The 27,747-nt window shown below is 44.6% G+C and overlaps 1 protein-coding gene across 16 annotated transcripts in view; it reads left to right on the top strand.

Moving 5' to 3' along the window:
- The window catches only part of UBR4 (ubiquitin protein ligase E3 component n-recognin 4), a 185,801-nt gene that overhangs the window by 3,242 nt on the left and 154,812 nt on the right, over positions 1 to 27,747 (top strand). For all 16 annotated transcript variants that reach the window (XM_068241725.1, XM_068241728.1, XM_068241727.1 and 13 more), the window contains exons 2-22: positions 4,214 to 4,311; positions 5,190 to 5,293; positions 7,240 to 7,369; positions 8,838 to 8,977; positions 10,678 to 10,777; positions 13,883 to 14,024; positions 15,251 to 15,375; positions 15,532 to 15,656; positions 15,736 to 15,795; positions 16,008 to 16,195; positions 17,114 to 17,213; positions 17,422 to 17,562; positions 19,117 to 19,234; positions 20,103 to 20,287; positions 20,391 to 20,550; positions 20,634 to 20,719; positions 22,933 to 23,102; positions 23,202 to 23,484; positions 24,632 to 24,758; positions 26,597 to 26,676; positions 26,757 to 26,885. In XM_068241725.1, the coding sequence (XP_068097826.1) occupies positions 4,214 to 4,311; positions 5,190 to 5,293; positions 7,240 to 7,369; positions 8,838 to 8,977; positions 10,678 to 10,777; positions 13,883 to 14,024; positions 15,251 to 15,375; positions 15,532 to 15,656; positions 15,736 to 15,795; positions 16,008 to 16,195; positions 17,114 to 17,213; positions 17,422 to 17,562; positions 19,117 to 19,234; positions 20,103 to 20,287; positions 20,391 to 20,550; positions 20,634 to 20,719; positions 22,933 to 23,102; positions 23,202 to 23,484; positions 24,632 to 24,758; positions 26,597 to 26,676; positions 26,757 to 26,885 (2,791 nt within the window). The remainder of the gene's footprint in view (positions 1 to 4,213; positions 4,312 to 5,189; positions 5,294 to 7,239; positions 7,370 to 8,837; positions 8,978 to 10,677; positions 10,778 to 13,882; positions 14,025 to 15,250; positions 15,376 to 15,531; positions 15,657 to 15,735; positions 15,796 to 16,007; positions 16,196 to 17,113; positions 17,214 to 17,421; positions 17,563 to 19,116; positions 19,235 to 20,102; positions 20,288 to 20,390; positions 20,551 to 20,633; positions 20,720 to 22,932; positions 23,103 to 23,201; positions 23,485 to 24,631; positions 24,759 to 26,596; positions 26,677 to 26,756; positions 26,886 to 27,747) is intronic.

Here is a 27,747-nt window from a genome sequence, read left to right as displayed (position 1 = left end):
GATCTCGGAGCACAGACCAGGCTGGTGACCCCCACAGCTAGACTAAATATGTATCTTCAGCAAATACAATTACAACACAGGAGGAATGTCTGCTGACTGGTTGAAGGGCGCTTCTTGTTTACATGCTTCAGTGGTAGTTAAAGAGTACCTGCAGTGTAAAAGGCGGCTTGTCATGCCAGGCTCTGTCCTAATGATGCAGAATTGGAGGGGTCTAAGGGTTAATTATCGGCTGTAACTGGCTGCACAGGTGACGCTTCACCCCCTTCCTCGGCAGTGCAGTGTCGGGCTTATTTCTGAAGCTTGCCGAAGCTCTTCGGAAACCTCCGCCTGCGTTTCCATGCCCTGCCCCCAGCCTGGCAGCAACTCATTAGGCCGCGATTGCTAAGCTGGAGGCGGGCTGCTGAAAAACAAATGGGGATATCCAGAACCTCGGCAGAACTTATGAAAAAAAACAGGGCTGTGGAGTTGGTACAAAAATCCTCCACTCCTCAGGTTAGGATTCCACCGACTCTTCCTCCTCTAATTTGCATATTACAATATTGTTGATTGAAAATACGTAACATAAAATGCATCTCTTAACTGCCAATGCTTAGGAATTTTAAAAGACAGCGGAACTGAGAGGGGTATGGAGGCTGCCATATTTATTCCTTTTAAACCATACCAGTTACCTGGCTATCCAGCTGATCTGCCTCTAATACTTTTAGTCATAGACTTAGGCCTCGTTCGCATCATATATGCTTCCATGCGCATTTGGAAGCGTGGTAACACGCAAGAACAGCAGAAGGGTATAGACAGCCCTTCTGCCATTCACATGAAATGCGCTGCGCAGCAGTACGATGCGCTATGATGCGCTTGCGTTCTGCTGCATGCATTCTGCCTGCAAGAGCAGAGCTGACCTATTCACTGTCAATGGATGGGATCAGCAGTGCAGCTGGTAGCAGCGCGGATGGCGTGCGATCATACGGGTTGCGTTCCGATTGCATGGCTATCTGCACTGCAAAAACCGCATAACGCAAACCGCGAGCGTTTTCGCATTGAAAAACGCATACAAATGCAAATGAATCCACAACCGCATGCAGACTCATTCACACCTTTTCCGCACTGCAATTGCGCCGCTGAAGTGGAAATGAGCCCTAATACAAAGCCTGTATGTAGCTTGTTAGAATAACGCAATCGGCTACAATGTAGTACTGAGAACAGGCCCATAGATTTGTATGGTCAGTGAGTTGACATGCAGAATTATTTTGTGATGCAGCTGAGCACTGTGAACTAGGCCTTGAAGGACGTCCAAGGTGAAAATAAACTGAGATAAACAATTGTATCCATCAGCCTTCTCCTAAAAATGTTTTTATATAGATATTCCAGTTTTATTTTATATTTGAGTTTAGTTTTTACGTGTTTAATGTGTCATTGTCTCTGCTCAATGACACATTCATTGAAGTATGCCAGAGCTCAAATCTATGAGCTATTGATCCTTGTTATCTCTTTCCTGCTCTCAGAAGCCATTTACTGACAGGAAAGGGTTTTATGGCTGTTCTTCCTTATCAGTGAGAGTTATGCTACAGTTCTACCCAGTCCCGGCCCTGACAGAAACGGTCACTTGCATACCTGAGGTTTACTGCTGGATACACACCTTATAATTTTCTGTTTGATTTTCCGATCTATTTCCATTCACTTCTATGAGAAATCAACCAGAAAAACGATCAAGCATGACAGAAATGATCTATCGAACCATCTATCTAACAGAAAATTGTATGGTGTGTACCTAGCATAACTCTTTCACGCAGAGAATTAAAAAAGGAACTCAGCATCGGCATTTGTGTGCTTGGCGCTGTACATACACACATCTGTCTCATTGTGTCATCTGGATTGTCCTTTAATTTCAAAATAGAACAAAGTTAATTCTATCGTCAGTCAGTAAGGTTAGTAAATATAATCAATGTATAGAAGTGAGTCGAAGCAGGTTATATGGATGGATCGGTAAAATGGGCTCTGCATAGACCGCAATGCTAATTGCTGCTGTACTGGTGGCCAGGGGGTTATTTAGCTGACAATATTCTATTAGTGGTTTCCCCGTTGCCCAAAATACTGCAGCTTTTTTTTTTTTTTCTTTTAATACATGTTTCTGGACAGAAGGGAAGCTTGCTATTACCACAGGCACTTATAACCAGGGCTGTGGAGTCGGAGTCATGGAGTCGGGGCAATTTTGGGTGCCTGGAGTCGGGAAAAAATGCACCGACTCCGACTCCTAATGAATTAAAAATGTAATTAAAATAGAAAATATGATAAAATGTTCTATTTCTCAGATAATAATAGTCATCATAAATAATTTATACATACAGTAATAGCTGTGCTTAGTCCACAAAAATAAAATAAACCAATCAAAATTAGTTACTTGTGCTGCTTCAATAAAGCAGTCCCTGTATTTTTAAAGTCAGATATACTCATCTGATTGTGACTGTACAGTATATATGATGTGTACACAGGAATCTCTTATATATACGAAATAACATCTATGCTGTAAGAATAAAGCCTGATGTGTAGCTGTGTCACTAATAGAGATGGTCAATGAGATGGAAATAATTCTGCATTGATTCTGATTTATGCAAATGTACGCAGTCTCTTTGCTCATGAAATTAAATAATTTGATATGTTGTTAAAATTTGGTTTGGTGACTACGAATTAAGGTACCTGAGAAGGATGAAAAGAAAAGTTTTATACATACCTGGGGCTTCTTCCAACCCCCTTCAGGCTAATCAGTCCCTTGCTGCCCACCTCCACCACCTGGATCTTCTGCTAGGAGTCTTGGTAATTCAGCCAGTCAGCGCAGTCCGGCCGCATGCTGCTTCCACAGCCTGGAGCGTTCTGCACCTGCGCAATTGGGCTGCGCAGGTGTAGTACGCTCCCGGCGGCGGAGTGTGTGCATGCGCACTACGCCAGACTGGCTCAAGTACCTGGACTCATAGCAGAAGATCCAGGTGGCGGAGGATAGTGAGGGACTGATTAGCCTGAAGGGGGCTGGAGGAAGCCCCAGGTATGTATAAAACTTTAATTTCATCTGTTTCAGGTTTACTTTGTTACACAGTAGTACTATACTCTACATATGCACTCTCCACAGAGCTGCAGGGAATCCACTGAGAATGTTGTGCACATTGAACACAGAGGTGTTGTCTGTCACCCATAAACCTTGTTCAGATTGTGCATGAAGAATGTGTAATAGAGGAAGAATCTCCTCATTCCCCTGCAGAGTACCTGCACATCACTCTTACATGTACCCACACTTACATTGCCTAGGGCCTGATAGATGTTCTTTGTTCCGGTCTGTACCTTTTACAAGTACTCTTACCAAGGACTAGTTTTAGTCTGTGACTAAAGGGAATAAATATAGTAGTCTACATATCCTTCTCACTTCAGTTGTCTTTCAAAATTCCTAAGCGTTGGCAGTTAAGAGTCGAATTTCATGTTACATACTTTCAATCAACAAGATTTTAATATGCAAATTAGAGGAGTCGGAGTCGGTGGAATCCTAAACTGAGAAGTCGGAGTCGGTGGATTTTTGTACAGACTCCACAGCCCTGCTTATAACTGAGGTAGCTGCAGCAGGGACACAGCGTGGAGAACCACATACACACGGGGGACAGGCAAATGTGAGGCCTGCTACATAATAATCTGGAAGTTCCATTCCAAAGCTAATAGTTTATCATTTACCCAAATAGAGAGCTGCCCCCACCCTATGGAACTTCACCCCCCCCCCCCCCCCAAGCCCTTAAGACTCGCCCCTTCCTTCAACACCTTTAAACAAGCCTTTAAAACACACCTTTTTAAAATGGCCTACCACCCCCCCCCCCCCCTTCCGACACACACATACACCGCACGCACACCACACACACGCACACCACACACACTCACACTCTGCTTTCAGAACTTGCCGTCTTTGGCTTAAACTGGACTTCTTGGCATGAAAGATGTCTCACTCATGCTTTGTTGCCTATCTGCTTGGCTGGGGTCCTTCTTTACCATAAGGCAAGAATACCAGTGTATGGGGAAATTCCTGGAAGATGAACCCATGCCCCATAAATTCCGTATCTGCTTACTTTTCAGTACTCTTCTCGCTACTGACTGGGTATCCCTCCACACTTTTTCCATATAGCCTTTTTTGCGGTTTCTCTTTCTATTGCTAATAACGTGAATGTTTCTCCCCTTCTCTTTCCAGCGGATCAGAAATCCTGCATCATGATAAACAATATGAGCCGTTCTACTCCTCATTTGTGGCCCTGTCTACACACTACATCACCACCGTCTGCAACCAGAGTAAGTGTGCGCTGCCTGCCTGTCATTGCCATGGCCACAGTCACAGCGGGGCATGCTGTGTCAGGGGGAGAGCTGGGACTTAAAGCTTGAATGTTATATCCTGTTTTCCAATGAATGCCTATGGGAAATCTGCATCAGAAAAATTGCATTTAGTGGAAACGGGCCCATAGACAATCATTGGAGTCAGTTTTTCTGCATCCGGAATCTGAGTGTAGTGGAAACAGGCCCTTATTGTAGACTATCAATTTGATGCCCATTTAGGCACTGGCAGACCAAAGTGTGTGAAAGGGGTTTGTAAGAAGGTTAGTGGTGATTAGGGGAGGGTGATGTGAGGCATTGTTGGCTCTATGGGCTGTTGATCGATTGCTCTGGCCTCAATCGATGGAGATTTTCCATCCCGTCCGAGTGATAGTTTGAATTTATTTTGGTCAAAAGTGATCAAAATTTCAGTCAGACAGACATGTTGGGGCATGGCTTTCTCAGTGAGCGAATGTGCTGAGAATCAAAATTGATTAATATATGGCCACCTTAACCAATTAGCAGCTTTACTAGAGTTATCTTTTTGCGATAAGTACACTGCTTATCATCTCAGCCAGCATTCTTAAAGTCTTGGAATGCTTTGAGCTCTCTCTACTAGCAGAAAATATAGAAACTGAATACAGGAGTCCTCTGGTATTGTCTCACACTGCCCACTAGTGACAAGTGGCCAAAAATACACATTACAGCAGTATTAATTAGAAGCAGGGAAATATAAGAAATAAAAAGGTGTTAAAATAAATTGGCCTGGAGCACTTGTAAGCCTCTAAATAAATCGGCTGCTAAAGGGTTAGGCAATGTTTTTGTCTATTGTTTGCCATCCAGTAATGTCTCGTGTTCAGTTCCCAGGAATCAGATGCAGTCGGTGGCCGCTGCCTGTAAAGTCCTGCTTGAGTTTTGCCTGCTGCGTCTGGAAAGTCCGGATGAGGCGTGCGCTGTGTCCCAGGTGAGTGTCAGCTCCTGCGCTCCCTTCCTGTGACTCCCCCGTCTGCTTCACATCTAAGGTTTGGGGCCCACAAGAGTTTTTTTCAGCCACATCCGTGTTCTCCCCAGAATTTTTTCCCAGCCGGGTGGCATGTAAAGGTAGCCGGGTGGGGCATGATGGTGGAATGCGGGGCTAGCGCAACTCTGCTTACAGTATAGAAGGCAGATGAGGAGGTGAGACGATGACAGCCGGGTAGTCACCAAAATTAGCCGGGTGGAACACCTGGCTAAAAGAGCCTGGGGAAAACACTTCACATTTTGAAACCACCAATGATTCCAAAAGCGCTAGGCTGATTCAAAGTTAATGGAGGCGATTCCACAGGAGCGATTTGCTTTTCTCCAGGATCGCATTCGCTGGTTCTACAACATTTTTGGAGCATTTGGGTTCTAATAGGAAGTATAGGGAACGCTGCAAAATCGCTTTACAATCGCTGGACAAAGACAACTTTACTGCCTAAACCACAAAAAAGAATTGCAAATTGCAATCACTGTACTGTATTCTGGCTTGATTTGATTCCAACTTTAAATAGGTGTTGTATTTTAAAGGCTTTTAAAATACAACACTTATTTAAAGTTGCAATCAAATCAAGCCAGAAAACAGTACTCACCAATCAGCTTCAATTATTCATGTTTTTTGATATACAATTGATTATATGAAGATCAATCATGTGGAATTGAAGAAACCTTTTTAACGCTTTTGTCATTTTGTATCAATAAAGTTTTTCTACAAAGTTTTGATAAAATTGCACTTTAGCTCCTTGTTTTTTTGAATTTAAGTCCTTTTCCATAAAGTAATTAAAGTTTCTTAGGCAAGGTGGACTGCCTTTAAAGAGAAACTCCAACCTAGAATTGAACTTTATCCCAATCAGTAGCTGATACCCCCCTTTACATGAGAAATATAATGATTTTCACAAACAGACCATCAGGGGGCGCTGTATGACTGATTTTGTGCTGAAACCCCTCCCACAAGAAGCTCTGAGGGAGGGGTACTCTGGGCAAACTGCCACAATGTAACAATGTTCACAGACAGGAAATAGCTGTTTACAGCTGTCTCTAACAGCCCAAACAGCTATGAGCAGCTACATAATCTGCCCACAGTAAAAATGTCACCATGTAATAAATGTCAGAATGTAAATTGGGGAGAGGAAAGATTTTACAATGAGCAAACACTGACTAAATCATTTATACATAATTATTGTAAAAATGAAGCACTTTTTTACTACATTATTTTCACTGGAGTTCCTCTTTAAAAGGACTCTGTGTTTTTGATCCTTTAGTTTATAAAGAATGGTACCCAATTATACGTACATAACATCTTTAGTCCTGTCAGGTACAGCTCTGCGGAATGTTCGTTTATGGAGAGTTGTATGGGTTAAAGTTCCTCTTTAAAGTAAACCTGAGATGGGGACTTAATAAAAAAAAATACATAGCTGGGGCTTCCTCCAGCACCCTCCAGGCTTAGCACTCCCATGCCTTCCTCCTCTGCCTCCTCGTTTGTCCGCAATTGGCCGCGGGCCGACTGCTTATGCACATTCTGGCTCCGCGCTTCCCCGTCGCCGAGAGCGAGATGGGAGCGTGCTCGACTGGACTGCGCCTGCACTGACTGGCCCCGACTGGAAGACTTACTGGGGATAGTTGCGAACGAAGAAGCGGAGGAGGATGACGTGGGAGCGATAAGCCTGGAGGGGGCTCGAGGAAGCCCCAGGTATGTATAGTTGATGTAAAATCCTCATCTCAGGTGCACTCATGTTTAATTGATTTAAAACTATATAAGGGCATTGATTGGTGGAAGAGGACAGCAGAATGGAAACATTCAGGCAGCATGTTTTCCTGTTTCCCCTGCGATTAGGCAACATACCCTGGCATGTCATTAGATTTGGATGGTTATGGGTTTTCTTTGTTTTGCAGAAACACCTGATTCTTCTGATTAAGGGTCTGTGCACAGGAGTGAGCCGATTGGACCGCACCGAGATCATTACCTTCACTGCTATGATGAAGTCTTCTAAACTGCCACAGACTGTGCAGACCCTCTCAGACGGTGAGCGTGGGGGGGTCAGGAGGGGATTATGTATTGCATGCCTGGATGGTGAAGGGTCTGGACAGAACAGGGTTGTGTTAAACTGCAGTGAAAACATATTGAATATAATTGCTTATTTTTACAACTTTAGTCCTGCCAGATGATCTGTATGGAATGTTCTATGCACGTTTACTTGGCAGTTGGAAAAAGCCGTTCTTTCCCCAAGTGCACAGAGGTTCACAGACAGATAGTTAAATCGAGCGAAACAATCATTTTACGATCTTATCAATAAAGATAACACGATGTAGGGGAAATGACAGCAGAAGACTGCAAACTAAATGCCAAACAATTGGATTGTTAAGTAATACAGGATCTGGACGAAGTGCTGTAGACTTCAGAGACATCGTTAAACCGCTTCTGGAACAGAGCACTTGAAATCTATGTCCTGCTTGTGGCTGCGCGGCTTTGATAGGACATAGATTTAAACAATCCCACCGGTCACTCACCCTGCTGTCAGTACGACAATTTCATTGGGTCCTGGCTCTTTAATCACTGTGAGCCAATCCCATTGGCTTACATTGATGGTCAGGAGCCAATGAAAGGGCCTGTTTACACCTAAAATCACTAAACGCTCCCCCCCCCCCCCCCCCCCGTGATTTAACACAGAAAAATGACTGGACAAATTTTGTGTTGTTGGAGCAATCACAATTAGCGATTCTGTGTATGCTAATGGCGATCGCTCCAGAATCGCTGGAAAAATTCTACAGGTAACGCGTTTGCTATTAGTGATAATCGCAAAACGCCCGCAATCATCGCCACTCGAGGGCTAGAATAGCACTAGCGTTTTGTTTGTTTTTTTTAAAAAAGCGAGTGCTTTAGCAATTAGTGGGAATTGCGCGTTTCCCGTTCAAGTATGAATGGGCCCAAAACGGCTCCAGATCAGCACACAGAGCTCTGCCGTCGTAGAGATGGCAAAGAGAGGGACCTGCGGTGAATCGTTGGTAAGCGCTGTTTTTACAGTACCTGCAGTCTCTGGTCGTACGGAAGTAGTTAATAGCCGTTCATATCTGTACACCCTGACTATGGTCATCTCCCAAAGTGATCTGTCATGACGGTTGTGTAAAATGTATCCTCGTGGATCATTTGTGTTTCTAATTTTTGATCGACATCTGAATAAAGAGTTGTTCATCGTTCATCTAGGTGTGTATGAGGATTTAGGAATATTGCACTGTGGATATGAATTTAAGCAGCCATGATTAAAGAGGAATTGTAACTGCATAAAATAGATCTTAGTGCTGCTGCCAGCACAGAGGAGCTGTAGGAGCAGGAAGAGGGCTGCATCCTCGCGCCCCTTTTGCACTTGCAGGTTGATCCTGCATTGCGTTATCATTATTTTACCGCAAGGGGCTGCAAAAGATGGAGACTTTCACACCTGTTGTGGCCCACTTGGTCTCTCTTTTTCACCCTCTTTCTATGTTTCCACCTGCAGTTGAGGATCAGAAGGAGATTTCGGTTCTGGTGAGCCCAGAACTCCGACAGAAAGAGGTGAAGATGAACTTCCTCAATCAGCTGACGTCTGTGTTTAACCCCCGGGGCTCCGCAGCGCCCCCTGCTGCCTCTCACACACAGGTGAATATTGCTCCATTCTCATTAGGGCAAGTTTTCATTGATGCGTTTTGTTAGCAGTTTTCTGGGACAAACGCTTGCATGCTAATGGAGGTCAAGGGGCTCTTTTCCTTTGCATGCGCATTCTCGTTGCTATCTTGCTGCGGAAAAACAAACTGACGGGCTGCTGCATTTTTTTCGTATGCTGCACCAGTTCGCATCCAACTGGCGCATGATACCTCTCAATGGCTCCGCATGTGGAATGTGAAAATTTGCACGTTTTACATCGAAAGCAAAGAAAGGGGAAGTTGTCCTAGATGTTAGCTGCACACGAGAATTGGTATAAAATTTGCACATGGACCTGTGGTGCTGCATGCTCTCCTGTCACACCAGCATGATTCCTCGCCTACTCCTGTGTCCGGCAGCTTATTGAATTTCTACAGCGGACACCTGTACCCCATGACACCGCCACGTAGTGACAGCAGTTCAGCGCTGGTGTCACATGGTGTATGCACTCAGTGACAATGTAATAAGATGCAGGACACCGGAGGAGACGAGGATTTCATGCTGGCTTGACGTGTGAGCCTGCAACACTTATGGAGGAGGTGTTTGGTGGAAAAGGGAGGTTTGAGGCTTAGCCACACACAAACTTGTGGAGGGGGGGGGGGGGGGCGGGGAGGCGGCTAGGGGCCTGTCGGTCATTGGGAAAAGGAATGCTTTTACCGCCATGCACGCAATCGACTCCTTACTACAGATTTTCCAACATGCCCGATTCATAAAGGTTGCAGTGCCAGATGGAGATACCTTCCTCTGCGGGAGACTTCTTGAAGCAGGGGAGGCAAATCATTGTAGAATTTATGTACCAGTGGGACTTTTTTTATTTTTGTGGTCGCTGATTTGACAGAGAAATCCTCAGACGTAAGCACCATATATAATAATTAAAGGACCTCTGCAGTGAAAAAAGTAAGCAGTTAAAATCTCACAGAGCCGACAGGTTTTGGACTAGTCCATCTCCTCATGGAGGATTCTCACAGCTTTCCTTTTTTTTTTTTTTTAAGTAGCACTTCCTGAACAGCAGTTGCTAAGTCTAACTGCCAAAATAAAGATACTAGCCAGCCTACCTACTCGCTTGCACACTAGCAGTTAGACTTATCAACTGCCTTTTAGGAAATGCTTTTGAAAACAAAGAAAATGTAGATAATCCCCCATTAAGAGATGGACTAGTCTAAAACCTGTTGGTTCTTTCAGATTTTAACTGTTTACTTTTTCGCTGGAGTGGTCCTTTAAGGAACTTTGCATTACCTGGCTTCAGATATTTGTCCTCCCCCTCAGTTATGGGGAAGTCCAGCTCAGCTGGAATGACATATCAGTTTAGAAGCTTCCTAATGATTTTTGAAGCAAATGCAGTGTTCTCCTCAGAATTTTTTCCCAGCCGGGTGGCATGAATAAGTAGCCGGGTGGGGCGTGAGGGGGGATGCAGGGCCAGCGCAACTCTGCTTGCTTACAGCATAGGAGGACGAGGAGGCGGCGAGCCAATGACAGCCGGGAGCTCACCAAAATTATGGAGCACCCGGCCCAAAGAGCCCGGGGAGAACACTGCAAATGATTGAGTCCACCTGCCTGTAGGCTGCAAACAACTGAAGCTCTGCTTTTAGATGTAGTAAACCCCTAACTCTTTGCCCGGCTGCATGTAACCAATCATTTGTAATCCTGTTTATTATTAGGTGGAGACAGAGGGAGAAGACTCCTCCTCTGATCAAACATCTGCTGCTAATACCAAGAGCATCTTTATAGCCCAGAATGTGGCCAGCCTCCAGGAACTGGGTAAGATCGGGAAACTCCAGCCCAATCGAAACGCTTTTATCTTGTCAGGTGCATTCTGGGAAGGGAAAAGCTTACAACAAACTCATGTCAAACCTCAACACAATGGCTATCATTCATAAAGCATTCCCGCATGCAGAAATGCTGAAAACAGATTACTTTACTGACCACTTAGCAAAATCTCCATTCATAAAAGCTGTTACCTCATGAAAAGCGGACATTCCCGAGCAGAGCGATAAATTACCGCCTTGTGCAGTGATTATCTTAACAAATGTCACTAAATGTCAATTCATAAAGAAGCGGTATGAGGACGGGGAATACCGCTCCCTTGGAAGTGGTGATAAGCATGCAGAATATATTCAATGCGTCCTGCGCATTGAAGGATAGGCTTCAGCCTATCATATGCCGGCGATCCCCGGCCAATCAGAGGCCGGGGATCGCCGATCTGCCTTACGGCGCTGATGTAAACAGCGGGGATTTCTTCCCCGCCTGTTTACATTTTGCCGGCGAGCCGTGATCGGCGGCTCTCCGGCTGTTCACGGAGACACCCTCCGTGAACTGACCGGCCGTTTCCATGGAAACCCTCAGACAACCAGTTTACGCCAATCGGCGTTAGCTGGTCGTCAAGAGGTTAACCTCACAGCTGCCAGGCAGTGACCCTCTGAACATATCCGATAAGAGCTTGTCTGAGATGCTCTTGTGGCCATGTTCACGAGCGGCTGTGCTATAGTGCAGGTGCAACCACACTCTTGCATCTGCAGTAGAGCCATGCTCATTCACAGAGCAGGTCATGAACTAGAAGATCAGTAGCACTGTCAGGCAGTATTGTTTATTGTTTGAGGCCCTGTTTACACCGTATTTGTCCGTTGCGATGTCATGCTCTTGCTGCATACCATCGCAATGCAAAAAATTACAAATGTATGACCCTACGGCAGAGTGTGCCGACGGTGATTTGCATATTTCCTGCTAGACAGGAAGTATGTCACCGGGATTCCTGTCAGTCCATGCATGCATGTTCAAACTTACTCTGTCACCTATTGTTTTGCCTCACGGGAAGGGTTTTTAAACCCTCTAACTTCGCTCACCACCGTAGTGGGTAAAATGAATTGCAGCAAAACATGAGGAAAGGTTCAATAGTAATATTTATTGAGCTACAATCCTGATATAATAAGTATCTAGGCTTGCAGAATCATAGTTACATTGTATTTGAGTAATTCGTGAGCATCAATATTATTTCTTACAAAGTATTGTAGCATCACCCAGAGAAGATCGGGGGACCTCATCGACCTCAGAGGGGGAATACCTGGCGACGGAATGTCTGCTTGTCTTTCGAAAGTCCGTCCCCCCCCCCCCCTCCTTTATATAGACAGAATTCAATGTCTGCACAGGCGTAGAACATGTTTCAGCCATGCACCTGTGCAGATAAGGGTGCGTGATCACCATGTGCTTGTATCAGTGCGCCTGTGCAGACAAGACACATGACTGCGTGATCACAACGTGCTTTAGAAACGTCACAGAACACATCTGACTATTTTTGCCTATGTGAGAACTTGCACATCATCTCATATTTTGCCTAGTATTGTAGATAGCAAAATTCTCATGGTCAGCCTTCCATGAGAATGTTATGTTTGGATAGCACCACTCTCATGGTCAAACTTCCATGAGAGCGTTATGGTTAGAAATATCTCATAGCCAGTTTTTGATGAGAATGAACAAATGTGTTATTTTGAATAACTGCCAGTGTTGTAATGAACTATCATAGAACATCCAACACTAAAATAAGCTAACATATATACTGTGAACAGTAATCTCTTATCAATCAATCAATCAGACATTCATGTCACTTTTGTATCTCACCTATTGACTTATTCCAAGCACTGTGTGCAGTAACTCCTTGCTGGCTGTGCAGCGGGATGAAACCCTCTGGCACAACGCGTTTCGGTAAGTTTAAAAGGCTCCATTGCCTTGCATTGCAGTTTTGTTACCCTGTGGTAATGCAACGCACACTTGCAATGGAAGCGAAACATGGGACTAAAATGAAATAAATATGAAAGCCTCCATATCCCTCTCACTTCAGGTTACTTTTAAATTGCCTATACGGAATGTTTTAAAGAGAACCCGAGGTGGGTTTTAAGAATGCTATTAGGACACAGGGGCTGGTTCTGCATACAATGACCAGCCTCTGTGTCTGTACTGTGCCCCCACCCCCCCTGCGCTCTGCTGTTCTCCAGATTAAAAAAAAAAACACAGTGCTAGCGACATACACCTTGTCGCTAGCAGGCTGTTTACCTTTGTGCTGCCTGTCACCGCCGCTCCCCCGCCTCCTCTATATTGCTGCTCCCCACCTGTGTCCCTTCCCTCCCTGCCTCCGTAAGCTGATTGGAGGGAAGGGATGCGGGCATGGAGCGGCGATATAGAGGAGGCGGGGGAGCGGCGGTGACAGGCAGCACAATTGTAAACAGCCTGCTAGCGACAAGGTGCATGTCGCTAGCACAGTGTTTTTTTTTTTTCTGGGGGACAGCAGAGCGCAGGGGGGGCACAGTACAGACACAGAGGCTGGTCATTGTATGCAGATCCAGCACCTGTGTCCTAATAGCATTCTTAAAACCCACCTTGGGTTCTCTTTTAAAATCAGGGTTTACATAGTGTAGTTCAAATAGTTATTAGTATCCATATGTTTGAAAATGATTTTGGTTTGAAAGTGCTTTGTCTCAGAGTCTATAAAAAGTGAGATCAAGAAAGGCTGTTTTCCACAAGGCAAATGTTTGCACTTAGTGAGTTAGGAGAGGGGGAAGTAAATCGCATCTCTTCGTAGCCCGTTTGGAGCGAGCCTCCGCAAACGCATTTATAGACTATATACTTTATGTATGGCATGGTAACCTAGGACAGATTAATGAATATATGCGATATTTGATCATTAATGATATGGGACTACAATTCCCAGCAAACTTTTTAGAAAATTGACTTTTTCGATACTGACGTGTGATAAACACAAACCGATTTCACTGCTCGTCTCCTTTGGATAATTGTCCTCAGTGTGATGTCATTTCCTCAGGATCTTATTACTAATTTGGTTATTGTTTTTTTTTCTCTTATACGTTGTTTCAGGTGGGTCAGAAAAGTTGCTCAGAGTCTGCCTAAACCTCCCATATTTCCTGAGATACATTAACCGTTTTCAAGACGCCGTTTCAGCCAATTCTTTCTTCATCATGCCAGCGACAGTCGGAGATGCCACAGCTGTCCGCAATGGGTGAGAATGGACCTGCCACTCCTTTTTTTTTTTTTTTTTCTATATGAGAATTTGAGTTTTAGTCAAAAGATGTTAAGCACATGGCATCAAGTTTTTAAAAAAAATAAATAAAAAAAATGCAAACCAGCTTCATTAGAGTCATGGTAAAATGACGTTAGAAATTCTTATTCATGATCAAAATAGCATTAGTTCAGGGTGATAAGAAGTCACACATCAGTAGTACTCAACATGCAAGGGAACTTGTACTCCTATATATTTACAGACTAGCACTAATTCAAATCCAGTACCCCCACTACATTGATTTCTAGATTAGGAAGCTTGGTTTTACGAGGACTCCATCCATCTAAGCCACTATCAAATTTCTTTAATTGGTTGAGCAACTAGTGAGTCTATTTATAGAGTGAAAGCACTAAATTGACCCGCCTCTATCTATCAGTTAATGTGAACCTATGATGAAAGAAGTCTCAGGTTTTATACCGAGGGCTTCCTCCTGCCCCCTTGAGGCCACTCGGTCTCTCATCGTATCTCCGGCGGGTCGTGCTTCATCGCATATGCCTGCACGCTCCCCAGTTGCATTCTGCATCTGCACAGTAGTAGTTACTGCGCAGAATGCTCCTAGCCGTGGGAGAGTGCAACTGGAGCGCACGTGTTTCGATTCACAACACGGCCAGAGTACCTGGGCCATCAGTGGAGGAAAGGTGGAGACAGCGAGGGACCAAGTGGCCTCGGGGGCTGGAGGAAGCCCCCACATGACATTTCCCCCACAATTCCCAGCATACATAATTGAAAATAGAGAGTAACAGTAATCGAGCAGTTTTATGATATCCCTTAGGAAATGTATCACTGATTTGCAGTATTTATTTACCTGCGGGCAGACCCACACGCAATGCATAAAATCAGTACTGGGTGATCTGCATTTAACTGCTCCCCGACTACCTAAAACAGGATTGCGGTGGGACAGCAGTTATCTCGTTCCCATGCGACACATATGTGCATCATCTCGCGAGGAACAATGGAGCAAGCTCCCGTCACTGTACACAGCGGGTCCCAGCAATCAGCCTGCCAGTTGCTAATCAGTGCTGGCAGGCTGTGTTTTTTTTTTATTTTTGCGCTATTTAAATGTAAGTGTTTAGTGCTGACGTCTTCCCCAGCGCTGTACTGACTGTATTGTCTTGTCACTATTTTTGCAAAGCTACAAGGTCAGTTTTGGGTTCCTTGTGTTATAGGTTTCACTCTCTGGTCATCGATGTGACGATGGCTCTGGACACGCTGTCCCTTCCGGTTATGGAGCCGCTGACGCCCCCGCGACTGAAGGACGTCACGCTTCTGGCTCTGAGCTGCTTGTACGCAGGTAAACTACCAACCAATCACTGCAGGAAGTGCCGGTGCTGCAATGCATACATTCATGTACATAGCCCGACCAACTGCAGGTTTCAGTAAGGTTCATGGATCAGTGTTGATGTTTCAGGATATACTTGTAGTTGCACACCTCTTATGTTGTCTTTAGGTGTCAGCGTGGCCACGTGCATGGCCATCCTCCATGTTGGAAATACGCAGCAGGTTCGAACCGGATCTACCAGCTGCAAGGAAGAAGACTACGAGAACGACGCAGCCACCATTGTGCAGAAATGTGTAAGTGGGAGGGGCCTGTGCCTGTCCTGTCTCAGCCTATCAGCATGCAGATATTTACTCTGGAAATCTTGTCTTGCAGTTGGAGATCTATGACATGATTGGACAAGCAATCAACAATTCGAGGCGAGCTGGAGGAGAGGTGAGAGGAGCGTGCAATGTTTTTATCTGTTTCTATTTGAGACCATACTGTAAGCAGACACATTTTGGGGTGTGATGTTACTGGTAGGACATGTAACGACCTAGTTGTTTGAGGCTGGAATCGTTGTGCCAATGCGTATTTCCATAGCAAATGATTGTTTTTGTTCATGTTTTTAACGTGATGTATTGATCCTTTGGTTCTGTGGTTTTCAGCATTATCAGAACTTCCAGCTGCTGGGAGCCTGGTGTCTGGTGAACAGTCTATACCTGATCCTGAATCTCAGCCCCACCGCCCTGGCAGATAAAGGCAAAGAGAAGGACCCCCTGGCGGCACTCCGGGTCCGAGATATCACTCGAGCCAAAGAGGGAGTCGGCTCACCAAAACTGGGGCCTGGCAAAGGGTAAGTCCAGTCAGCAGGAGTGACAACTCGTACAAGAAATATAGCTGTCTGGAGACTTTGGCTCCTGCACATCCCGGCAGCGGTAAATACTATTCCCCCTCCAGGTCCACGTGGATAGTGGGGGATGGTGTAATTTGGCTTCCAGCTATTGCTGACGGCCGAACTACAGTGTTTTAAAAGTAACTCCAGTTCTGTCTTCTGACGGTACCGAAGTTACTCACTGCTCCGCTATAGCCGTAATTCCTATTACGGTCTATGGTGGCGCCGACTGCGCCCCAAATCTCCTGCGCTGTAATACATGTATTCTGTGACAACTTCCTGGCATTTCACAAATGCAATGTTGTAGATACTTGCTTTTTACTTTACTTTTCTTTTTTGTTTTTAATGATTCTTTATTTTTCAAAGTTTTATAACAATACATAAAACAGAAAATGTGTAATATACATATAATCAACACCATAATCTAACATAGTAAGCATGTACTCTATCCAAACATTCTTATTGGTTAAGCCTATAATTTATGTAATTTGTAATTTCACAATTTTTTTTTCTGTACATATGTCTGATCAACACTTTTACTAGGCTTTAGCACTGTGTTCACATTCCACATTCATAACAAAACAGAGCCTTTAAACTTATTGGGGGGGGGGGGGTAGGTGTCAGCTCATCCTTCTCACCACCTATAGCCAATGTTTTTCACATCACATTCCATTACATTCTATCTCTTCAATACTTCCTCCTTCAATCCCAGAAGCAGGAAGTTTTGAAGTGATGTGGAATGTGATTGAACATGACGCGGAATGTATCGGGTATAGGCGGCAGCAGGTTTGAGTTAACCCTGGAGAAACCCGTGGCTAGTGACGTCATATGGTCGATAAAACACAGGCATGTTAAATTTCACTTTAATTCTGTTAACAGGCACCAAGGTTTTGGGGTTCTGTCAGTCGTCCTGGCAAACCACGCCATCAAGCTGCTCACCTCTCTCTTTCAAGACCTGCAGGTGGAGACGTTACACAAGGTGAGCGAGTCATGTCGTCTTGTGGCCTAATGCCGACGCCTACTTTCACCTTCAATCCTCCTTTGTGTGAATTGATATGTGACCTTCTCACCTATGTGCTATAATCGCATTACTTCCTTCCTGCTTGTCCTGGTCTATGGTCACTCTGTTTGCACCATGTAATATAGTATAGAGAAATATATTTTTTTTTCCTCCCTCTGTTTTGCAGCAAGCCTGGGATACAGAAGTGCCCCTTGCAGAGCTCAGCATTACAGCCAAGAGTACTTCCATCCAGAGAATACAGAGGCTCATTGAGTCCATTCCCCTCACCAATCTGCTCTTCACAGTCCTGTCCACATCCTACCGCAAGGTGAGCCTCAGCTTGTTGTACTGTAGAGGAGCCGGGGGTCTGCACAAGTACTGCTCTGCTTTAGTCTTGCATCTGGCTTTAGGGACTTCAGGGAGGAATGATACATTGTTCTGATGGTTCTTGTTTAAAGAGATCCGAGATGAAAAACCAACTATAACAAGTAACTTGTCTATATATCTTATCTAAAGTTTAGACAGTTTACACAGCAAATCTAGATGCAAGCAGCTTCAACAGTATATGATTATTTCTTCCTGTGATACAATGAGAGCAGCCATGTTGTGCTTGTGATCATTACACACAGGCAAGCTGCTCTGCATCTCCAGCCCTCAGGCTGTAAATACTTCACTCCCCTCTCCTGCTCCCTCCCCTCTCTGCCTCTGAAATCTCTGGCTAGTAACCTCCTCCTGCCCAGACTGAGCTCCCATAATCCTTTGATACATGGGTCTCAGAGTGCCAAGGTGCTGGAGGAGCTGGAGGTGAGGCTTGTTTAGTTTATAGGGAATTGGGGTATTAAAACAAAAATAAAGTATTTGGCTTGAGGAATTCCCTATAAACTATATTAAAGGGACACAATTATGTAATGAGTAAAAGTTTATCTCTGATCCACTTTAAAGTGAGGAGAAACAACAAAAGAGGATACTTCACAAAACAGTCACCCCCTCTATGCAGATATGAATATAATAGTACAATTGAAAGGATGGCACACCGCTCGTGAGTAAGCACCGGTGCTGGACCCTTGTGACAAAAGTATCCATCAGAGGGAAGACTAAGCACACAGGCTATATTTCAGGAACTGCTCAAGTTTATTGTCCCATCGCACACAAAAAGACATCTGACTGTTACAGGCAACAGACTTTTTGGTGCCAATCCGGTCCTCTTTGTCACTGCCTTGACAAAGGGGACCAGATTGGCCCAGAATCGATTGTGGGACAATATACTTGCGCAGTTCCTGAAATATAGCCTGTGTGCTGAACCTTCCTTTTGACCGACTGTGTAGATATAGAACCTATGACCCCACAAGCAAGACTGGAATAAAAAACAATATCATGATGCAAAGTCCTGCAATTTACAGCAGGTTTTTTATGCTCCCTGTTAAAATGGGGGTGTAAAAAAAATTTGCCTAACAATGGATAGTGTTCCAAATATATATATTTTTCTAAAATAGATCCCTATATGTCCCCTAATTTTTAGACTGTGTGCCTTTGCTGTTCTGTAAAGCCAAGCTAACAGGATGTTTGTTTGGGTTTTTTTTTCTTTCAGTAACAAGACTTACCCTTAAAATGCAAACAGAAACTTCCCTTTCCAAATAATACAAGAACACCCACCCCCAGTATAGCACCCTGTTCTTGATTTGAGCTGGTTTTATAAACTATGCTTGCACAGTTCCACTTGTAAGTAGGGCTGTGTAAACAGACAAACAATCCTTGGGACAGTGGTCGTAGCTGGTTCTCACACTTTTAGCAAAATGTTGTGGAGATTAAACGGAAAATGTGTTTAGGTATATGTTTTTTATTTCCTCATGTACTTGAAATGGTATAATTCTCCGTTGTCCAGGCCTGCGTCCTACAGCGACAGAGAAAAGGCTCGGTGAGTAGTGATGCCAGCGCCTCCACTGACTCCAATACCTACTATGAGGATGACTTCAGCAGCACGGAGGAGGACAGCAGCCAAGGTAATGTCACCATGTCTGTCACCTTTCATGACACCACTGTAACGGTACTGGGAACGTTCTTTTAAAAGCATCTTTAATGGAACACTAAAAGAGACAGAAAACCTGCCCATTCTGTCCTCAGAGAGGAGTTGGGGGAAAGAATTGGAAGGAGATGTTACACTCGGCCTACAGCAGGACTGAGATTGTTGAGTAGGATCTAGCTTAGTGGTACACTGAAGAGACGGATACTGATTTCCTGGCAAGAGGAGGAAGTCTTCTGTTAAATAGGGCTGTCGTTGAAAGCTTATTTATTTTTGTTCTCTACCACCACCGACTCCACACAACCTCTGGAACCTTATCCTGAAGAGCTCCTCACCTCCGCTTCCAAAAATCCCACCTAATACTTATGCAAACCCTCCCTGAAGCTACAGTGAAGTCATGATTGGAGCTCTTTCTGCTTCTGGTAGAGGGCTGCTTTGTCTTTGGTACAGCCCAATTGCCAACTGTCATTTCATAAAGGAGAAATTGTGTGCACAATAATCCTACCCTCTCTGTACTACTGGTGGAAAGGTGGCGGGACCATTACATCTACACCTGCCCCTCCCGTATGAGGGTCGGTTGGTGGGAAAGGGGTGTTGTGGTAGGATTGGTAAATAGACAAGAATGGTCAAATCATTGAGATTGTGGCTGTCCAATTAGGAGGTTAGGAGGCATGTGACCCTCAAAGTTTTTAACCTCCTCACTGTACTCTTGTGGTGAAAATGAAAAGGCTACAGGGAATGGGGTGATACATTTTTACGTTAGGTGGGGGAATAGGAAGATTTAATTTTAATAAATGAAAGCATGTAACTTATGCTGATTCTGATATTTTTTTTCTTTGTCCTTCCAGATGACGACAGTGAGCCGATCCTCGGACAGTGGTTTGAAGAGACCATTTCTCCAACCAAAGAGAAGGTCCCTCCACCCCCTCCACCTCCTCCTCCACTCGAGAGCTCACCCAGAGCCAAGAGCCCAAGCAAACAAAATGCTGCCGGAAACGGCAACATCCTGGCCAGCCGCAAGGATCCTGAACTGGTATGAACACCCAGAAGCCTCCTTTAATGTGTTCTCTTCTGTGGGAATTGCCACTCTTGTAATGGATTGTTGAAATATGATGAAACCTTTTTGTTCCTTTCAGTTTCTCAGCCTCGCTTCCAACACTTTGAGCTTCATCACCACCTGCATGCTGAACTCTCGCAGCAACTTCATACGAAACTACCTGAGCGTCTCACTGACCGAGCAGCACATGTCTACCCTGGCCTGTATTATAAAAGACGTAGACAAGGATGGGCTGAAAGGTGAGTCCACGTGAGGCAAACTTATGCGAAAGCATTATTATACGGATCTCTCTATTTACACAGTTGTATATTTGCGGTCTTAGGCTCATCCGATGAGGACTTTGCCATGGCCTTGTACCAGTTTAACCATTGCCTGGTGACGTCTGATCTCCAGTCCCCGACATTACAGGTACTCTGCCGCTAATAGACTTGTCTGCAGAAGTTTAGCTTGAGAATTCATTTTAAATGCTTTCGTACCGCTGGTACAGATATCTTTATCCCTGAAAACTTCACTTAACAACCATGGGCTTATGTATGCGTACCTGTGTATTTAACTCGCGATCGCTGCGCCGATACCATTTGTTTCCATTGCCATCTTGCCATTCTGTGATCGGTGAATGGGAACACCTGTTCCCAATAGCCGATCACAGTGCCTGTGAGGAATGAAAGCTGGTGTCAGCGAGATGCCTGCATTCATTTACAAAGTGAAAGTAAACAGATACACATAATACTTCCTGTAAGCTGTTAACAGTACTCAGGAATTGAGTGTGGTGCCATCTTGTGGCCAAAAAGTAAGTTTTTATGCAAAAACCCACAGACTATCATATTTAAAAAGAAAAGCATATTTATTAGCTTTTAAACTCTTACACCCCTGCCCCATATTACCAAAATAAAAACACTTGTTAAAAAAAAAAAAAAAGACATAAAAAACAAAGTTACCTTAGGGAATTTTTAATATGTACCGTATGTCATAAGGGTATGTTACTGTTATTTTTGTAAATAAAGGCTTGTAATTATTGATATAATATTAACCTCCTGAGCGTTATGCCCAACACTGTGTCAGGCATGCCGCTTCCAAGCTTTTGCTGGTCTCGGGAGTCCCTCTCTATAAAATGATTTGTTTCTGTGGATGAATAAGATGTTAGCTAGCCCAGGATCCCCCCGATCCAGCCGCTTATACATTATCCAGCATGGCTCCAGCGATTGGCTCAACCTCCCCGCACAGCTTCGGTCTTCTCTATGGGGAGGATCGGGTCTGCGCATGACGTCATGTACGATCCTCCCCATAGAGAAGACCGGAACTGTGCGGGGAGGCTGCGCCAATTGTTGGCGCCAGGCTGGGTAAAGTATGAGCTGATTGATCGAGGGGATTCTGGGCAAATGGGGGGGGGGGGGGGGATTTACACACTCATACTAGTTAGCTTAGTGCTAGCTAACATCTTATTCATCCATAGAAACTGTTTTATAGCGGGGGACTTAGGCAAGCAAAACCTCCTGAGCGGCGTAACGCTCAGAAGGTTAAAAATACGCTTTATTTCTAAATAAGATATTATTGCCATACATTGTACTAGAGACACAATTTAAACATTGTAATAACCGGGACAAATGGACAAATTCTGGGTTTATCTATTGAAGCACATTTTATTTTAAAACCATAATGGCTGAAAACTGAGACATTTTTTCAGTTATTTTCTTATTATTCTCTTTAGAATGCATATAAAATAAAATAATTCTTAACAAAAACTACTACCATGGGAAAGCCTAATTTGTGGTAACCCGCCCACCCCAAATAATTAGATCATTTCGGTGGGATAATTAATGATAAAGTTACTGGCGAATGAATGGGAGGAGTGTAATGGGAAAATTGCTCTGGTTTTTAAGGGGTAAATAAAGTGGTTGGGAAGTGGTTAAAGGGGTACTATAGGAAGATGTCTCCATGTACATGTAAAAAGGGTGCTGCGGTAATTTGGGTGCCAATAATACCTGGTAGTGAAATAGCGGTAAAATTACCAATACAAACCTCACCTCACCAGCCTGCAGCCACAATTGTGTGAGGTGGTTTGGATGGCGATGCAGCTGAGTTTAAAGCGGATCCGAGATGAAAAACTAACTATAACAAGTAACTTGTCTGTATATCTTATCTAAAGTTTAGATAGTTTACACAGCAAATCTAGCTGCAAACAGATTCAACAATATATGATTATTTCTTCCTGTGATGCAATGACAGCAGCCACGTTCGGTTTGTCACATTACACAGGCAAGCTTGCCTGCATCTCCACCCCTCAGCCTGTGAAACTTCACCCCCCTCTCCTCCTCCCCTCTGCCTCTGAAATCTCTAGCTAATAACCTCCTCCTCCTGCCCAGACTAAGCTCCCATATGCCCTTGCTGCATGGCTCTCAGAGTGCCAAGGCACTGGAGGAGCTGTGGGCGAGGCTTGTTTAGTTTATAGGGAATCAGAGTATTAAAACAAAACAAAAAAAGTATTTGGCTTGAGGAATGCCCTATAAACTATATGAAAGGAACACAACTATGCAATGAGTAAACTTTTATCTCGGATCCACTTTAAGTGCAAATTCCTGGCTCATCATCTCTTTCTTCTGTGCACTTCTCTTGTTTTCCAGAGCGCCCTTCTGCAGCACCTCGGCATTGCTCCTCTGAGTGAGGGTCCGTGGCCCCTCTACATCCATCCTCAGAGCCTGTCTGTGTTGGCCCGCCTTCTCCTACTCTGGCAGCACAAGGCCAGCATCCAAGGGGATCCGGATGTCCCGGAGTGTCTGCGGGTCTGGGAGAGGTGAGCCTGCTGCAGTGGATGCAACTAGCGTAGCTGAATGTCGTCAGTACTGACTTTTAATAACACTGCACTGCTAATATTATTTGTATCCTTTTTAAGATTTGTTGGAACCCTGAAACAGAACGCCCTGCAGGGAGTGGTCCCTGGAGATACAGACGACGTGAATGTGGATCATCTTCAGCTGCTGCTTTTAATCTTTCACAACTTATCGGACAGAGGGCGCCAGACCATCCTTCTGCTTTGTATACAGACACTACAGGATCTGGCCAATAATCTGGAGTCACAGCTGCCGGGGGTCCCTCTACTCCTCGGGAGGCTTCTGCTGGTGTTTGACTACCTCCTGCATCAGTATTCCAAACCACCTCTCTACCTATTCGAGCAGGTATGTATAGGGGGGAACCTATGGAAAATGTCCAGGGCTGCTAAGCTAGGCATCGCTATGGGGGAGGGCAGAAGTGGCGAGAAATTATCTTTTGAGTGATATTTTTACTTTTTTTCTTGCTCTTTGTTGTAAGATGAAGCTCCATAAAGAATTAAATTAAGTGTGTTATAACTCACAAGACATAGGCTGAGAAGAGATGTAGGAGGCCTGATAGGCCTGATAGCACTCTCACCTTAAAGAGAGTCTGAAGCCAGATTAAAAATGGCTTTTTAGCTTATATTCAGCAGGGGCATGCTATCCCATGGTTTAACGAGGGGTCTTTACCCCCCAAATCCCCTCCGTGGTGCCCGGGAAGCGCTTCCGTGTGAGGCAGGGTTATGAGCTGCAGCCCTGCCTCACACGCGTCTGTCAGCGGCGGATCTCCGCCTCTCCCCCGCCCCTCTTAGTCTCCCTTCCCTGAGAGGGGCGGGGGAGAGGCGGAGATCCACCACTGGCAGGCGCGTGTAAGCCCTGCCTCACATGGAAGCGCACAGGGGCAGCAAAATCCATGACCAAGAAAGTCGTGGATTTTGCAGGGGGGATTTGAGGGGTAAAGACCCCTTGTTATGCCGTGGGATAGCAGCGTTTTAGCTGGGGCAAGCATGCCCCTGCTGAATATAAGCTAAAAAGCCATTTTTAATGTGGCTTCAGATTCTCTTTAAAGCACTGGGTCTTTACATGGAGTTGTTCTCCCTGTATCCAGTTTCCTCCCACACTCCAAAAACATACACATAATTGGCTTCTTTCTAAAATGGCCCTAGATTTTGATGGACACTGGCTATGGTAGGATTGGTTTGTGAGCTCCTCTAAGGACAGTCAGTGGCATAACTATGTACTCTGTAAAGTGCTGCAGAAGATGTCAGTGCTATATAAATACATAATAATAATATGGTAGGACATTAGACTGTGACTATGGTAGGATTAGATTGTGAGCTCCTCTGACGACAGTCAGTGACATGACTATGTACTCTGTAATGTGCTGCAGGAAATGTCAGTGCTATATAAACACAGAATATGGCAGGACATTAGACAGACTATGGTAGGATCAGAATGTGAGCTCAGTGAACTGGTAATACACTGTAAAGTTATAAATCTGTTGTTTTTACAGGTGCAACATAATCTCCTCACACCTCCCCTCGGCTCTGCAGTTTCCCAGGAAGGGTCAGGACGTGCCTCACCTCACTATTATGGCTTTAAAGAAGTGGAAGAAAATTGGACCAAACACTGCTCTTCAGGTGAGAGATTAGTCTTAAAGGATACCACAACTGAAATGTGACGTAATGAGATAGACATGTGTATGTACAGTGCCTAGCACACAGATAACTATGCTGTGTTCCTTCTTTTCTTTCGCTGCCTGAAAGAGTTAAATATCAGGTATGTAAGTGGCTGACTCAGTCCTGACTCAGACAGGAAGTGACTACAGTGTGACCCTCACTGATAAGAAATTCCAACTATAAAACACTTTCCTAGCAGAAAATGGCTTCTGAGAGCAAGAAAGAGGTAAAAAAGGGGAATTTCTTATCATTGGGGGTCACACTGTAGTCACTTCCTGTCTGAGTCAGGACTGAGTCAGCCACTTACATACCTGATATTTAACTCTTTCAGGCAGCGAAAGAAAAAAAGGAACACAGCATAGTTATCTGTGTGCTTGGCACTGTACATACACATGTCTATCTCATTACGTCACATGTCAGTTGCGGTATCCTTTAACCACTTCAGCCTACAGCTTCGAAAATCTTATGCATCCAAGCAATGTTCACCTCCCATTCATTCGCTAATAACTTTATCGCTACTTATCAAAATTAATTGATCTATATCTCGTTTTTTCCGCCACTAATTAGGCTTTCTTTAGGTAGTACATTTTGCTAAGAGCCACTTTACTGTAAATACATTTTAACAGGAAGACTAAGATAGAAATGGAAAAAAAACATTATTTCTCAGTTTTTAGCCATTATAGTTTAAAATTAATACATGCTACAGTAATTAAAACCCATGCATTTTATGTGCCCATTTGTCCCGCTTATTACACCATTTAAATTACGTCCCTATCACAATTTATGGCGCCGATATTTTATTTAGAAATAAAGGTGCATTTTTTCAATTTGCGTCGATCACTATATACAAGCTTATAATTTTAAAAAATGTAATAAGATACTCTCTTGACATGTATATTTAAAAAGTTCAGACCCTTAGGTAACTATTTATGTAGTTTGTTTTTTTTTAATTGTCATTTTTTTTATTATTTTTTTTAATACAAAAATGTATTTGGGTAATTTTAGTTTGGGAGGTAAATAGCCAATTTTAGATGTAAAATAATGTATTTTTTATTCAATACAGGTATGTGGGTGCAGTTTACTATTTGGCCACAAGATGGCCACATTCAAAAAGTTCCTAGATGCGAACGATGTCGCATCTAGGAACTAAAATGAAGAGAAGTTGTTTCCTGGGGGCAGAAATACCACGCTCTCTGATGAGAAAGCGTCGGTATTTCTGCCAGGGACTTGGATCGGTGAATGGGAATTATATTCCCATTCACTGATCGGGGGGGGGCAGCGGCTGCAGCACCACTGCCTATCTGGACGGATATATGCGTCCAGATATGGCGAAGTGGTTAAAGTGAACCCGAGCCAAAGCTGCTTACCTAACGAGAGTGAGGCCTGGGTCTTATAGAGGCTTCCCGGGTCCTCCTTTCTCCTGCCAACGCTCGCCTGGACCCCCCTGTAACATCAGGGCAACGCTCCTTTTCCAGCACAAGCTGCTCCAGCTTACTGCTCAGGCGCGGCCACACTTGTGCTTGAAGAGGAACGTGGCGCCGATCAGATTTACGAGACACCCTTGTTGGAAATCTTTGTGAGGTCTTCGAGTGGTAATGGGGGACTGGAAGATGCCATGGGAAACCCTGTATAGGATCCAGAGGCTTCCCTCTCAGGTAAGTATGGGTTTGCATACCTGAGGGTTGCCTCGGGTACACTATACATTTGGTGGAAGGATCTACAAATCTGTGCATTTTTAGTATTCTACCTGCTGCTCTGCTGAGCTAGAAAGATAACTGGGTTTTTATTTTTTGGTGCAGAGAATGCTCCCCAGCCCCGATTCTACAGCATCCTCTCTCAGGAGGTCTCTGAAGATGACCTGAATCGGCTGGACACTGAGGTAGTATCCGCTGCTTCTAGTATGGAAGCCTGTAGTGGACACCAAGCTGAGCAAAGTCCTCACTCTTCTCTGTCTCTCAGGTTTGTGAAGTCCTCTTCTCTCGAGCCGTGAAGTATGAAGATCTATACACGGCCCTCATTTCTCTGCTGGCTGCTGGATCTCAGTTAGATACAGTCCGAAGAAACGAGAGCAAGAATATCACGGCCCTGGTTAGAATCGAGAATATTTTCCAGTTTATTTCAATATATTACTCTGATTTTTTATTTCTTTTATGCAAGTTCACTTTTTACATGATTTCGCACGCCTATTCCTTTTCTTAATTGCCTTATGTAATATCATATCTCTCTTGTGTTCCCTTACCAACTCTTTCTCAAGTTCTTTTATCACTTCCACTGCCTTTATCATTCCACCTCCCTGTGTCTTTTCTTCCTCCCCCCACCCCTTGCCCTTTCCTTCCCCTCCCTCTTGCCCTTTCCTTCTTCTCCCTCCTTGCTCTTTCCTCCCCCCCCCCCCCACCCCCCTTGCTCTTTCCTCTCTCTTTCCTCCCCTTGCTTTTTCCTCCCCCCCCCCTCCCCCACCTTTCCTCTCTTCCCTCCCTTGCTCTTTACTCTCCCCTCGACCTTTTCTCTCTCCTCCTCTTGCTTTTTCCTCTTTCACCCCCCCCCCCCTCCCCGCTGCTCTTTTCTCTCTCACTTCCCTTGCTCTTTACTCTTTCCTTCCCCTCCCCCTTGCCCTTTCCTCCTTCTCCCCCCTTGCAATTTCCTCCCCCCCCCCCCCCCCACGCTCTTTCCTCTCTTCCCTCCCTTGCTCTTTACTCTCCCCTCACTCTTTTCTCTCTCCTCTCTATCCTCCCCTTGCTTTTTCCTCTCCAAATCCAAATCCAAAAAAGCTTTATTGGCAGGACCAAATACATTTAGCATTGCCAAAGCAAAACAAAACATTAACATGGGGGGGGGGGGGGGGGGGGAATTGTGTGAATAAGGGAAGGATAAAGGGGGTTGGGGTATATAGTCCATAGGTGTGTGGAGGATGTAAGGGACAGCATGGGGGACTGGGATATACAGTCCATAG

This window comes from Hyperolius riggenbachi, chromosome 6 (genome assembly GCF_040937935.1).
Source record: "Hyperolius riggenbachi isolate aHypRig1 chromosome 6, aHypRig1.pri, whole genome shotgun sequence".
NCBI classification, from domain to species: domain Eukaryota; kingdom Metazoa; phylum Chordata; class Amphibia; order Anura; family Hyperoliidae; genus Hyperolius; species Hyperolius riggenbachi.
Note: the sequence above shows the minus strand (reverse complement) of the source record. Positions and strands in the feature narration are given on the sequence as shown.